The sequence below is a fragment of the Cricetulus griseus genome, chromosome 4, assembly GCF_003668045.3.
Source record: "Cricetulus griseus strain 17A/GY chromosome 4, alternate assembly CriGri-PICRH-1.0, whole genome shotgun sequence".
Classification (NCBI taxonomy): Eukaryota; Metazoa; Chordata; class Mammalia; order Rodentia; family Cricetidae; genus Cricetulus; species Cricetulus griseus.
The window spans coordinates 169,816,672-169,831,084 of NC_048597.1; the positions used below are offsets into that span (position 1 = coordinate 169,816,672).

General features: G+C 50.8%; 1 protein-coding gene across 5 annotated transcripts in view; it reads right to left on the reverse strand.

The window, feature by feature from the left end:
• Positions 1 to 5,191: 5,191 nt before the first annotated feature.
• The window catches only part of Pml (PML nuclear body scaffold), a 33,280-nt gene continuing 24,058 nt past the window's right edge, over positions 5,192 to 14,413 (reverse strand). Inside the window, exons 8-9 of one of the 5 annotated variants that reach the window (XM_027414918.2) lie at positions 8,911 to 9,061; positions 5,192 to 7,923 (exon numbers count right to left, since the gene is read on the reverse strand). In XM_027414918.2, coding sequence (XP_027270719.1) covers positions 7,139 to 7,923; positions 8,911 to 9,061 — 936 coding nt within the window. In that variant the 3' untranslated portion in view covers positions 5,192 to 7,138. Of the gene's footprint in view, positions 7,924 to 8,910; positions 9,062 to 13,013; positions 13,906 to 14,413 lie in introns of those variants that run through there. The other 4 variants (XM_027414919.2, XM_027414920.2, XM_027414922.2 and 1 more) reach the window with 4 other exon arrangements.

Below are 14,413 nucleotides of genomic sequence, written 5' to 3' on the forward strand. Positions count from 1 at the left end.
GACATAGTCTCTTCTGTTGAGGTCCCACTGGTATCTTTTCTACCTTCTGTCTCTTTATGCAGTCTCATAAATCTAACCAGGGGAATGGATTACATTCACCCAAGGTCCTTCAAGAGCCACCATTATCAAGATCTGGTTCTGGGGGTGCTGCAGCTTTGGGAGCCACTGGTTTTCAGGCTGAGTTGGACTTCCTAGTGGCAGACTGTCACTGGGAGGAGGTTGTCCCTTCTCTCATGTCCTTGGCAGTGTCAGCATTTCCCTTGCCTCCTCACTGCAGCCTGCTATTATCTCTCAAGGTCACCTGAGCATTTGGAGCCTGGGAACTAATTCCTTCCCCCAAACACTGCACATTGTTCTGTGGGCACAGAGAGTCCAGAAGGCAAGTGGGGCACCTCTCCTAGAGGCTAGAATCAGATCAGTGAGTAGTTCAGGTAACTGGGCCATCTACCAAGGCAGTAGAAACTGGATACCCTCTTCTCTCAGTCACCCTCAGCTTACCATCCTCTGGATCTTCACAGCACATGGAGAAAGGGCCACACTCAACAGCGCCTCAGAGTTCTTCCCCTGCAGATCCCCCAAGGCAGGACCTGGGAGTCTCCCTTTCCTCTATTCCTCAGCCCCAAAGCTCTTTTGTATCCACTGGCCCCATCAAAGCTTAGAATAGAGTGGATCGGAACACACAGAAGGATGGAGCCAAACCACATTTCCTCTTGCTTCAATTAAGCCTCTCGCTGCTTTCGTTATCTTTGGAACTTGTTTTCTAGAAGCAGACCCAGTGTTTTGTGTGCAAATGGTTAGTTAAGGAATACTCCAGAAGGCAAAGCAGGCGAGGAGGAGGCAGTGAGACAGTGGGGTGGTTTATGGGTCTGCATCCCAAGAAGCCCCCAGGCAGAACAGCCCCTCAGAGCCCCCCCCCCCGCCCCTGGCTCCAAAGAGTCAAGGGAGCCTGGCTTCCATCAAACACGGGCCAAGGGCTGCTGGGGGTAGAAACTCCTATGCATTCTCCTCTCTGTGCCTGCACACACAGTTCTAGTAGCTTGGAAAGTCTGGGTAAGCCTGTACCACCTTAGGGGAAGAGCTGTCATGGAGCCGTGAAGACAGGCTGAAAGGGTCTCAGTGTCACCAAGCATCACCAGAGGCCTGGAGATCCCCTATCCCTGGTTCTTGTCCTGTAGTAGAGGTGAGACTGAATCTGAGAGAGGACACAGAGCAGCAGAGGAGGCTGGGGAAAGCCCAGCATGTGGCTACTGTGAGCTACTCCTTTTCCAGAGTCAGTCCCTACAAAATCCAAGTTGAGGAGAGTCCCTCAGCCTAGTCCCTCCCCAGGAGACAATCCCCAGACACAGCCCACTTTCAAATGTCCCAAATAAGCTTTGCTGAGAAGACAGCAAAGGGCTGGAAATGGAGGGGGGGGGGCTCCTGTGTGAGCTATCGTGTGAGCATGTGTGCCTCATCTCCCACGGTCCTTATCTCCAGACCCAGCTGCGAACTTGATGTATTTATTTGCTCTGATGTGTGTAAGGGGGCGGGGCTCCATCCAAACCACAAGTCTGCCAGCACTGTGAGAAAGTGACCTTCTTGCAGATGGCTGTCTGCTAGCCAGGTGGGGGCCAGAGGGAGGTGAGGACTGCTATAAATCCCTTCAGCCTGCCACCAGGGGGTGACCCTGTCAGGGTAGAGGGCATTGTTGAGGGGACTTGGAAACGGGATAGAACCACCTAGATTCTAAATGGACTGGACTCAGGAAAGGGGGCAATAAGAAGGGAAGAGAAGGGGTAAGGGAGCGGAAAGGAGCGGGGGAGCAAAAGCCTGTCCTGGGAGTCAGCACACAGGCTTCTCTATTGAGAAGGGATGTGGGTGTCTCACTGTGCTGTGCTGTTGATTTGCTAAAGGTTGACATTTGTTTAATCCTTAGGAGTTAGGCAGTACTTATTATCATTATTATTATCACCCTTAATTCACATACAATCATGTCGTTTTAGACAATCAGACAAACTCCATTTCACACTGGTCTTACCACACTGGTCTGACTGGCTAGCCTTTTGGACATTTTTTTGTGGTTAGCTAGCTGGTTTTTGTAATCAGCCCGGCTATCCAGTTGGGGATATTTATAACATGTATGAACTGTATTGTACTCCAGGCAGCTGGTCTCACAGAGAATTCCTTTGAGCTGAGTTTCAGGAAGTTCCTGGAGCCAAGACTGAAGGAATTTTCCCCCTCATTTGACAACAAACACATTTTGTACAGTTGGATAGTAACTTCCAAACTTCCCGTTTTTTTGTTTTGGTGTGTGTGTGTGTGTGTGTGTGTGTGTGTGTGTGTGTGTGTGTGTATGATGGGGAAAGTGAGTGGAAATTCTAGACCTATCCACAGACATCTTCACTCAGGCTCAGTGGGTCTGGAGCTGACATATGAATTCAGTCACATAAGCAAATGGTAGTCCCGTCAACCATTCCTGAGCCCCAGGCTCAGCATGGCCCTTGTGTAGGACTTCGGGTTATGCTGAAAGGGATGTGTCCCAGAGATCTCACATGTATCTTCTTTCATTTCTCTCCAGATGTCCCCACCCCCACAGAAGGCTGAGCAGTCCCATGGCTGCTTGGGGGTCCCACTTCTTAGTTGTGCTGTAACTGGAGATGGGCCTCTCCAGAAATGGCACATCCCTGGCAGGGGAGGGAAACTGGTGGACAGCCAACGACCTTACAGAAATCATCTCTGGGACTTCTGACTTTCTAAACAGCTAGGTGCACTCCCTAAGTACGGCTGTATATGAAGAAAACAGTCCTCTTAGAGGTCACGGATCTGAAGTCCCAGAGAAGGCACAGCATGATGTACATTCATGCCTTTAATCCCAGCACTCGGGAGGCAGAGGCAGGTGGATCTTTGTGAGTTCGAGGACAGCCTGGTCTCCAGAGCGAGTGCCAGGATAGGCTCTAAAGCTTCACAGAGAAACCCTGTCTCGGAAAAAGAAAAGAAAAGAAAAAGAAACTTCAGTTGGAGGAACGTGAAAGTAGGGCAAAATTATCTTAAAGATTCCTTAGGGGGGCAGCAGTAATGAAACAAAAAGAGGTTTCTCTCAAGACACTGCCCTAAAATCTTAAAAAATTAGAATTAGGATAAACTTGAGCAGTGGGTCCAGAAGGTTGAGGGAGACAGGGTCTTCAAAGGGCCTGCACGTCTCATCACCTGAGACTGGACCATCAGGAAGCCACCCCCAAGCTCAGGCCAGGTACCCTGTGCTATGTGTGTGTGTGGTGGGGCTGGGGGGGGTGCTGGGCTAGATATGGGCTCCCTGTGGGGTTAATTCTACTTCTGCCATAGGCAAGAGAGCTAACGTTGAACAAGAGATTGGCCTTGCTGTTCCTGGTGTTCACTGGTAGGATGAAGACAAAGGTGTAATGAAATAGTGTAGCTGGAAGGAGGCAATGAGGCTACCTATGCTGGTGGACAATGTGTGTCTGGCACGCAGTCCCCCTCCTGGTGGGAGACTACTCACCAGGGTGTCTGGGTTCCTGGCTCTAGTGAGATCTGCACATGCTTCAGTCCCTCCCATGATTGGTGGGACTTGGTCCCACTGGGGTTGTGAGCTGCAATAGAGGATCATCTAATCCCTTCTAAAAGATGATCCCAGAAAGGGATCCAGCATGCATTGGGATGCCATGTTAGTGGGTGTTTCTCAGAAGGTTCAAGGACTTCTTGGTTGCTAAAGTCACACAGACCTGGAGACTAAAAGAGTGATTGACTCTGCTTCTAACTGGATCCCCAATCTTCATTCCAAACCTGATCCTTAGCCTGATCTAACTCCACATCTAGCCTCAGCTGGACCTCCCCCTGACAGCTAGCTTAACTCCGTGCCCCTAACCAGGCTCATGTCTCATTCTCCCATAGTATTCATCTAATTTCACCGATTATCCACCATTTCCCAAACCGAGACTACACACTTCCACATTTACAGGCTTTCTGTGCCTGTGTCCCTGCTGGGCTTATAGTTACTTAATATTGATAATAAGTAGACCTTTAAAGAACTCCATGTTAGTGCCATTCTGAAAGACTGTACCTCAGAAATCAGCAAGACTGGTAATATTATTTCTCATAGGTGCTCAGGTAATTATAAAAAGCTCAACATTTGAAAACTGTTATCCATGGGTCAGCTGCCTAAAGCTGTCCCTTATGGTCCCAGAAGAATACACAGCACACTACCAAGGGTTGGTATAGTTTAAACCTAGGATACCAACCCCAGGAGTGCTGTGCACATGGCCCTCCAAACAGCAACCTCTGGCCAGACAGGTGGGCTGTGGCGCCCTCTGCTGACAGAATATGGGATCAGTGTGAGCTTGGCTCCTCTTCTACCTGGACGGGTTCAGCATTCTGACTTAATGTTTAACGCACCACATCCAGGGACCCTAGCTGTGCCATTCCTTTCATGGAGAATAAAGACACAATGTGAGACAGAAACCCTGAATTCAGAGCTGGACAAACCTGGTATGTGGTGGGCAGGAAGACTCAACATTTAGGAGATCTGCTGAGAGGTTAGATTTTGAAGGTGGATGGAGTAGGGCCCAGGGTTGCAGAACGGCAGGCACCTGGGTAGCATTTGGGTGTTGTGCAGATTGGAGAAACATGGCTGGGGCTGGGCTAAAGGAAACTTTCAAGGAACATTCACAAGGGCCTGAGCTAGTTAGTCTTTGGTTCCCAAAGAGGGGCTGGGATAGAGATGAGCCAAGGGGCTCCAGGAAGCCTGCTCTCTACTCCAGGTCCTTCTCCCAGTGGGTGTGGAAGGAACACAGAGTCAACTATTGCTCAGAGGCTACAAGACTCTTATCGGCTCCTGCAGGCCTAGGCACTCTGCCCCAACATAGTGTGTATTAATATTACTATTTTGCTAAGATTTGCTGTTGGCTTTCTTATAAAGTGCTAACTCTCATCTTGTTTGTGAAATAAGACCTTAAGATCAGGAAACTGATCTTCTCATTGAGCTTATCAAAGACCTCATGAAGTAAAATACAATACACCTTATCTCACTTTCAAAGGAGCTGCCTGTAATCAGGGAGTTAACAGCCACATTGTGGCCACTGGCTACCAAGAACTGAATTCCAGTGCCCTAACTTGTAGTCCAATAAGGTTTTGATGGTTGCTGGTGGTAGTGGGATAAATCTTGACAGAATTTTTTTTTAAGAAAATGGCACACACAGCATATTTAAACTTTGATATTTTTGGTCAAAGGTCAAACTAAGAGATTAAAGCTCCAGAGTGGGACTTGGGCACCTGGGCAGTGGGTATAATGATGATGTTACTGAATAAGCCTGTTGGTGGTGGCGCACACCTTTAATCCCAGCACTTGGGAGGTAGGGGCAGGTGGATCTCTGAGTTTGAGGCTAGCCTGGTCTACAGAGTGAGTTCCAGGGCAGCCAGGGCTACATGGAGAAACCCTGCCTTAAAAAACCAAAATAAAAAAATTCACATATAAGGGCTGCAACATCAGACAGGACAGGGCTTCTTTCCTCCCTTTGTCATAAATCTGCAGCAGCTGAAACTGAAGACAGCCAGCCTGGTGGGGCTGGGACTCAGTATGAGACATGGCTCCAGCACTGCCTTGCCTGTATAGCCAGGCGAGGGTCTTAGCCTCTTTTCCTCGACATCCTCAGCCCCACCCAGAACCAGAGCTCTAATGGATTGCTGTCAGAGCTCAGTCTCACCATGGTAGAAATGGGCTTCTACAGGATGCCTTCAAACATCAGGACGGGTCAGAGGTGTGGGCAGGCATCGCTCACTTGAAAGTGGAGACCACCAAACCTATCAAGACCGGACCTCTGGGCTATCTGGGAAATTCCTTGAAGCAGGAAGCAGGGAATGGGTGAGGAGGTGGACAACACCAGCAACAGTTCAGATAAGCATAGGGAAGCTGACGTTCAAGATGATCATAAGGTTGGGGACCAGTGGCTTGGCATGAGAGGTAGGGTCTTATCTGCTGCGCCAGCAAGCTGCTGTCCACACTGAGAGACCAGGATGACAGAACTGGCTGGGGACTCTGAGATAAAAATGCAGGCCAGCCAGCTCATTTCACAGAACACTAGAGCTCTGGCCTAATCATATTCAGTGTACACAGCCAGGTGTTTTCTCTACTTCCCTTTGATGGGGAGGTGGTCTGTGACAGCAGTGATGCTCAGAACTGAGCAGACAGCGTTGCCCGGAGAACCTGTTAATGCTGCAGGCTCTACTCCAGACAGCCTGATTCTGGGGACCTCGGTAAAGCCACCTTCCCAAAGGTCTCGATGCAAGTGTCCTACTGGGTGTCCCTTGAAAGGGCTGAGTGCAAGGGGGGTTAGAAGGCCTGATGAACAAAGAACAAAGTTGGAAGTGTCAGTCTGTAGAAACGGGGATATGGATGGAGCAACAGCTTCTAGCTCTCTGATGCTAGAAGGCCCCTTTGGAATGGAAGTGTTTTTTTTTTTTTTCATGAGCACAGTTGGTCTCTGGGCAGTGGAAGCTGGGAGAACCCAAATTCATGAAGGGCAATTTGGTTTGAGAGGCACTTTGGGTGCCCAGGGGGTTGCTGGTATAGTGGTAAGCATTGTCTTAGAGCAGTGGTTCTCACCTTGTGGGCCATGACCATAGAAAACACTTATTTCTGATTATCTTAGCAATTGAGACACTGCTCAGCAGCAAGGTTACAGCTATGGCTGGGGGTTCCTAAGACCACCAGAAATGTGAGTTCTCCAATGGTCACAACCTGCAGGTTGAGGACCTCTGCCTGAGGGTGTTATTCGTGGGAGCTACCAGCAGATCACTTGGGACATTTTGATTGAGCATCAGGGAGGAGCTGCAAGGCCCCCCGTGGTAGTTGTAGGTGAGGTGCCTGGGGCCATATGAGGGCCAATCAGAGAGCCCAGAGGCCACACCTTGTAAAGTCTTCCTAATTCTGTCTTCTAGAGGAAGGACTTAGGTCTGGGGTGCCTTTGATGTCTGCTGCAGGAATTTTAGAGAAAGAGTGTTTGGTCCCAGATAAAGGGCACCTATTCCGAACTAAAGAACAGCTCTGTGTTGGAGAGCAGGGCCTGGGAATGTGGTGAAGGGTGGGGCCTGGCTCAAGGATGCCCCTCCCTCTGTGGCTACCGGCTAAGCCAGATATCCCTTTCTGTCAGCTCTGCTCGGAGGCCTCTTTGGCCAAGCTCTGGCCAGAGAGAGTAGAGTTACCTTCTGACCTGGCTGGGGCACACCCTTCTGACAGTTCTTCCATGTAGGTGTTCAGAGCCTGAAGGTATTGAGCAAGTTGGGTGGAAGCCGATGAGGAAGAGGTCTGCGGGCTCAGATAGCGGCCATACCTCTTCAAACCCTCTTGCTGGTTGCTGCGGTATGCAGTCAGCAGTTCTAGAAAGCTCACATTGTGGAGGGCCAAGAGGCGGGCCTCGGCCGGGGGCAGGACACTAGCCTGAACTAGGGGCTGCAGGGAAGAGAAGCACTGTAAGTTACTGAAGGGGTAGACATGCTGGACCAGCTGTGGCCCTGGGGAGACCTCAAGGAGGCAGCACAAGTCTCGCATGGCCAGCACAGCAGCCAGGGCACTCCGTTCACTCATGTTTCTCGCCAGGTAGGTCTTGGCCAGGTTCCTGAGTTTGAAGCTGCTGGCACCGGGTATGCGTTCCTGAATGAGAGGCAACACAGCCAAGAAGCCGTAGATGGCACCCTGGAATTCCCACAGCTTGTTAATATCATCCAGGGCCTTGAAGAAAATGGGGAGCCCAGGCCCCCACAGCTTAGAGCAGGCCAAGATGGGGCGCTGCATGGAGGTGAGAAAGTTGAGGAAGTGCTGCAGTCCGACCTCCAGGGAGACTGCCTTAGAGTAGACACTGAAGGTCTCCGGCTCGATGAGTACTCGGAACTTGCTTTCCTGGTTCACAGCTGCCAGTTGGCTAATTTTCTGGGCTAGGCAGGAAAGAAGGGCAGGGTAAGGCTCCAGGGTTTAGGAGGCACTGGGTGCAAGGGGCCAGGCTGCTCACCCACTATCTAGAGAGCCCACCTTGAGGCCTGCTGGCAGGAACCAAATAGTTCTTGAACCAATGTAGTTCTTGCCTAGCTTTGATGGGACGGGTCGGGGGCTCACTTGTCGGCAAGGTGGTTTTCCCTATCCCTCCTGCCCTCCTAGAGTTTGCTCAATCCTAAGAACTCTGCCCTTTTTGTATTTTCTCAGCCTCCACCTCCACCAGAGACCCCAGAGGGTTTCTTCTGGGCCTTCTATAATCCTACTCCTACCTCCAACCCCATCAGTACCAGCCCAGGACTGAAGACAACAGAAATGGCCTGTGTACCCCCTAAGGGCATGGCCCAGAGTCTCCCCCTGAAGCCTACAGATGTGTGCTATGCAAATACCTGATGCTTCTGTCTGGTAGGCCAGCCACAATGGCAGGGCCCACAACTGTTAGCCAGGACAAAGGGTCAGAGCTGAGGGGCTGGGCAAGGATGACAGCGAGGAAGACAGGGGGCTTCTAAGAGGAGGAGTCACAACTCCCTGAGATCTAGGTTCTGCAAGCCTCCCTGTGTATCCCTTTGTGGGCTGGGCCCTGTTTGGGGAAATGTGTGATTGTAGCCAAAGGTCAAGTGTGGATTACTTGTCAGCAATGAGCTCACACACTGTTCCCAGACTCTCTGTATAGAGAAGGTCTTGTCAGACGTGAACCGATGGCATTACATATCTCCCTCCCATACCCACGTTCCACTTAGGCAGATATGGCAACATCAGATATCCTAGGTGGGGTCAGAGTCCTCTGTCTACCTGGCTGCCACAGCCTGTCAGTGCTAAGGGCTGGCTGGAGCCTTCCAGGTGTCTCTAACTGCACTTTTCCTGAGGACTCAGAGACTAAGATAAAAAAAGAGATGATGTAAAAGAGATGGTGTAGCTCTTGGGGAACCCACTTTCACTGTCAATCTTGAGGTCAAAGAAAACCAGGGCCCTGTCTTCCGCTTGGGGGTCAGCGAGGCTCTCGTCCGATGCCTTGAGGAAATTGGGGCCCTCCAGCTGGAGGTCACTGGATTCACTGCTGCTGTCTTCCAGCTCGAGGGAGGACTGCAACACAAAAAAGCCAATAGGTCAGGAGTTCAGAGGCCCGAAGGACCAGGTGAGATGACCCTGCACTCTAGAGCAAGTGTGCACACATACAGGAAGATGTAGGAATGTTACTAAGCTGGCACAGTAAGAGCATCTGTGTGCACCAGAGGGTAGAGTAGAGGGGATGCGTGTGCAGGTGTGAACTGGGTCACACTCCTTAGAGAGGGAGGTGTGAAAGGGCAAGACCATACAGGTGAGCATGGGTGTGTGTACAGATGTGTACGTGGGATGCACGTGTGAGGGGTATGAATCTATGGACAGTGTTGGCACAAGTATGTGAAGTGTGAGATGGGGTAGGGTGGGGTGGGGCAAGTTGTGCCTGCTTGCGGAGGCTCAGGGAAGGGGCCAATGCCTCAGGTATGCAAGGACTGAGGTATCTGCTCCAAATTTTTCCTCTCTGAGCAGACTCAGAAGAAACAAATGGCACAGATGAGAACGAGATAGGAGTCTCATCCACAGCCCCAAGCGATTCTTTGGAAGGGGCAGGAGCCTGGCTTTCCTAGCCCTCAAAACCAGATTGACCCATGGTGTCTTTCAGTTTAGGGAAAGGAAGGGCTACTTGGCCTCTTGACGTCCACATCTTGGTGGACATGCATTCCCTGGTTGGGAGAGGGTCTGGGTGGGAGCAGCTCGGAGCCTCAGATCCTGGAGATTTCAGCTCTCCACATCCATACCTCAGCTGCACTGAGGAGCCTTGGAGCTCAGGAACCCACCCCAGGCTTGCAAAAAGGCTTGGCTCTCCAGCGCAGTGGCAAGGTTGTCCTGGCTGGAACACCATTTCAAAGGCCCTAGGCCTCAAGGATGGGAAGGGCTCTCTCTACCTCTGAGATTTTCTCAAGGACCTGGAGCTACAGACAGGTTAGAGTGTCTGAGGATAATACATAGTCACTTAACAGCACAGCTTGTGAATATCCTATGCATGTCACTTTTGGACATTAGACAGGGCCAAATGGGACAGATGGGGAACTGCTGGGACAGAGCCGAGAGACGGCCCTGGTCTGTCTTCTTACAGACTGCTCTGGTTGTCAATGGAGTTATCACCTGGGGCTGAGACCTCTATTCGCTGTGGCCTCCAGCTAATGCCTCTGGCTTGAGAGAAAGCATAAGTGCTGTCTTGGTTGTTGTTTTGTTAACTTGACACAAGCTAGAGGTATCTGAGAAGGGTTTCTGTCTGTATGTGTCTATCCTCACAAGTGGACTTGGGGGCAGAGCTGAGCCACCCTGGCCTTGTCCTTCCCTGATCTGGGAATGTTCACTCTTGCCAGCCTTTGAAGAGCCGGCTCACTAGCCCAGTCGATTCTGCTGCCACTGGCATGACACACGGGCTTCATCTTCCTTGGTCTTCTTCTAGCTTCAAACATTACTTCAAAAGCCCCTTTGTGGCCCCAGGCGCTTCTACCTGACTCCTGGCAATGACTCCCATCTCCTTCTGGTGATGTTCCTTTATGCCTCAAAGGCAATCTTCCAGAGCAGGACACCTGGAGTGCCACACAGCTGGACTTTTCGGTTAGCGCCTTCATCTTCACACCACATGGCAGGAAGCCTCATTTCTAAGTCTGCCTTCTCTGAGGGAACCTGTGGGTGTCTCACTAACAAGATGCCTCCTTCCCTTCCTCTGTGCTGTAACCGGAGGAAAGGCTGGGTCTACCTTTTAGCCTAGACACAGCCCTGCCTCCCCCCGCCCCCCATCTCTGAGATCAGCCATGCACTAAGGCAGAGGAACACTGCAGTACTTAAGCTAGGCAGCTATAAACTCCCTATTCACCTCTTCTCTTAACTCCCAACCAGCCTGCAGGAGTGGACCACTTAAGCAAGACATTTCTAAAGAGGAGAGCCTACAGGAGGGCATACAGAGCATCTGGCACCAGAATCTTTTCCTCCTGGCTCAGCAAGGCAACCTCTGGTCACATCTGCAGCCCTCACTCCTCCATCTGATTCCAAAAACCAGAATAGGGTGTGAAGGAGGACAGGGGGAGGGAGAAGACAGACAGACAGACAGGTGCTGGTGGAAGAAGGGGATGTGGAGACAGAGGGAATAGAGCTGAGAAAATAGAGGTTGGCCTAGGAGTGAGAACAGCAAAGGGAAGAGCAAAATACTTCAAGAAACTGTGGAGTGATGAGAGCCCAAGGGATGGGATGGCGGAACCTAAGTGTCACTATGGGTTATAAGCTCTTTCCTTCCCTGTTCCCAGAGGCAAGAGCCAGCCTGTCTTGTCCCTCATGTATAACACCCTCTATGTAAATGTCACTTTCTTTAAAACAAATGAACATTCCTCTCACCTACATGTGCAACTAAATCCCCCAATTCAGTGGTGCTTGATTTTGGCCAGGCCTGAGTTGCATAAAAAGCTCTGAAAGTCCAGGCTGCACATGGAACAATTCAATTAGAGTCTGAGGGAGTGGGACCCAGTAATCTGCAATTGTTTAAACTCCTCAGTGCATAGCCAGGTTTGAGAACCCTGGGTCTACATAGGGGTTCATTCCATGTTGGATCATCAGCTGAACAGACACAAGCCAAATCCTTTAGGAAGCTGGCATCCAGCTTGAAGGAGCCATCTAGTATCTTCCATTAGTGCCCAGTGAGAGTTGTGATCCTGGGGAACTTTCTCAGCACTCAAGCTTCAGCTACAGCTGGCCTCAGTTTAGCAAGACACAGGCATCTCTGGGGTGTACAGACACAAACTCCTAGCTCATGCAGTCTTGAAGGCCTTGGAGACACAACAAAGATATTAGGAAGCCAGGCCATCTGATTGCCTGCTTCTGCCTGCTGCTCCAGACCTTCTGCAGGCAGCTCTGCTCTTAGGCAAACAGGCCCTACCTTCTCAACCAAGCACCCAACTCACATTCTCTGATATGCACACTCATCGGTGTCATGATTGCATCTCTGCACCAGTGGCTGCCCATGGGCCTCCCTTCCTCTGCCAGTCATCATTGTTAGGTCTATCACAGCCTGCCCCCTTAGCTGGATCCCTTCCTGCTTGGTCCTTCTGCTGCCAAGGTGTCTGATCATCTGTCACAATTATGGGTGAGAGTACCTAACTCTTCTGCTGTGACTCCTCAAACAGCGGCACTGGCTAGGCACAGGGCTTGACTACCCTTCCAGGGTTTAAGCAACAGTTCTCGTCTCATGGACTCTACAAGAGACTAGGACTTGACTTCTGCTCCAAATCTGTGACCCTGATGTAAGGGCGAGCTCTTCCAATGCATTCCTCCTTGCTCAGTCTCTCTCCTCAGACAGAGCTTCAGGCCAAGATGGCGCAGACCCCCACTGGATCACTAGGAAAAGGTGGCACCCAAACAGACCGATACTACAGAACAGCTTCTCATTGAAAGGCAGAACAAAGGCCTCACAGCAAGGATATGTGGCTGGGTAGCCCTGGAGCACTGTCCCTCCCTCCAAAGTACAGGGAGATGATGATGGTGATGGTAGGTCTGAGGGCTTGAGGCACAAGTGGCTGTGGTCTGAGTCAGAGCAGTCCATTTAGAGATGGTGCCAAGGAACACAGCGTGGCCATATCACTGCTTGGCAGCTGAAATGGCAGGCTGAAGATCCTTCTGATGTCAAGGAGCACAGGACAGATAGCGGGCATTGAAATCAAGCAGGAAGAAAGCAAGACATGAGGGGGAAAGGAAATCTAGGGGGCAGATGGTCCTATCTTCCCCCTATGGGCTGGGGTCCGAGACAAACTGGGAAGATAAGGTTAGTTACAACCGAAGAGCTCCCAGGTAATATCAGTACTGTACAGGCCATGTCCCGCTGCCCACTTTGGATGCTCATAAGTGTGGAAGGAAGACAGCCATAATCTCCTCCAGAGAAAAGCTAAGTTCCATACAGGGCGAAGACAAACACTCCCACAGGGAAGATTCTACACAGAATCTGATGGCTATAGAATAAGGGTTCACAACGGAGATCATTTAACAAGTATTTATTGAGCAGTCATACCTGCCAGGCCTTGGGATGGAGAGTCTGCAGGGATATCTGGCCACAAGATTGCAGATAGTGGGATGGGGTGGCAAACAGCCACAGAGGAGGGAAGAACTCAGGTTCTCAGAGACCCATTTGATAGAGGGCCTAGGCCTGGACTGGTAGGGATGAGGCCTCTTGGGTGGGTTGGGTGGTGGTAATGAAATTTCAAAGACTTCAAGGTGGGACTTGAACTTGGGGATTCTCCATGCGGCTTTGTTAGAATCTCTGAGGACATGTGCTACCTGTGCAACACTCACAGAAGAAGCATTAAGCTGAGAAGCCACGAGGAGCAAGTGGGAAAAGGTAAGTTTCAGAGCCATTGGTTAAAATCGGGGGAGCCCCTGGGAGAGTCCTGAAGTCTCTGTACATTCAGCAGAGTGCTGACACCCTCTGTGTGTAGGCATCAGCAGGGTGCCCGGGAAGACCTACGGTGGCAGGGGTGGTGGCCTGAGCTACAAGAGGAGGCCTGTGTCAGGGCATAATATCCCTGGGGGGTATAGACCACCAAGGGTGTGATGAAGGCAGGTGGCTCTCCTTGCTTTGTGTGAGAAAATGAAGATCTGATAGAGGATATCGCAGCATACTTCTGGCAAGTGGTGGGCTGGCCGGAAGACTCGGAGTCAGAGCCGGCAGCTTTCTCAGTGGGATGATGGGAAGACCAAGCTGGTGGCTGGCAGGCGCCTTGAGGTAGACTGCAGGCCCTGTTGGAGTGGGAGGTCCAATGTGGGTGGGAGGCTCTCTGGGTGCTCAGCTGGGAGGAGTGGGTTGGTGAAGAGGCTGCTGCAGTGGTATCTGGTGGCTCAGAATATTTTCCAACACAATCTCAGACTGTGGGCTAGAAAGAACTCTGCTTTCTCTGGATGCTTAAGAGCCTAAGTCTCTAATGACATACCTCCCGGCCCAGAAGAGTCATCATAAGATGCCTTTCAGGAAGTTTTCTAATATGAAGTAAAATCTTGCACGTGCTCTTGTGGTGGTTTGAATGAGAATGTTCCCCCTAAAACCCAGATGTGTGAACACTTGGACCCCAGTTGGAGCAACAGTATGGGAAGGATTAGGAGGTGTGGCCTTATTGGAGTAGGTGTGTCACTGGGAGTGGGCTTTGAGGTTTCAAAGGCCCATGTCACTCCCAGTTGGCAGCTCTCTCTGTAACTTGTGCTTGTGGATCAGGTGTGCCTGCCTGCTGCCATCTTCCTGCCATGATAATGGTCATGGAATTACCTTCTGAAACTATAAATCCCAACAACCTCTTTCCTCTATAAGATGTCTTTGTCATGGGGTCACAGAAAAGCAAAGAAGACATCCCCTGTCCATTATTTGTTACCCATGGATACCTCTATCCA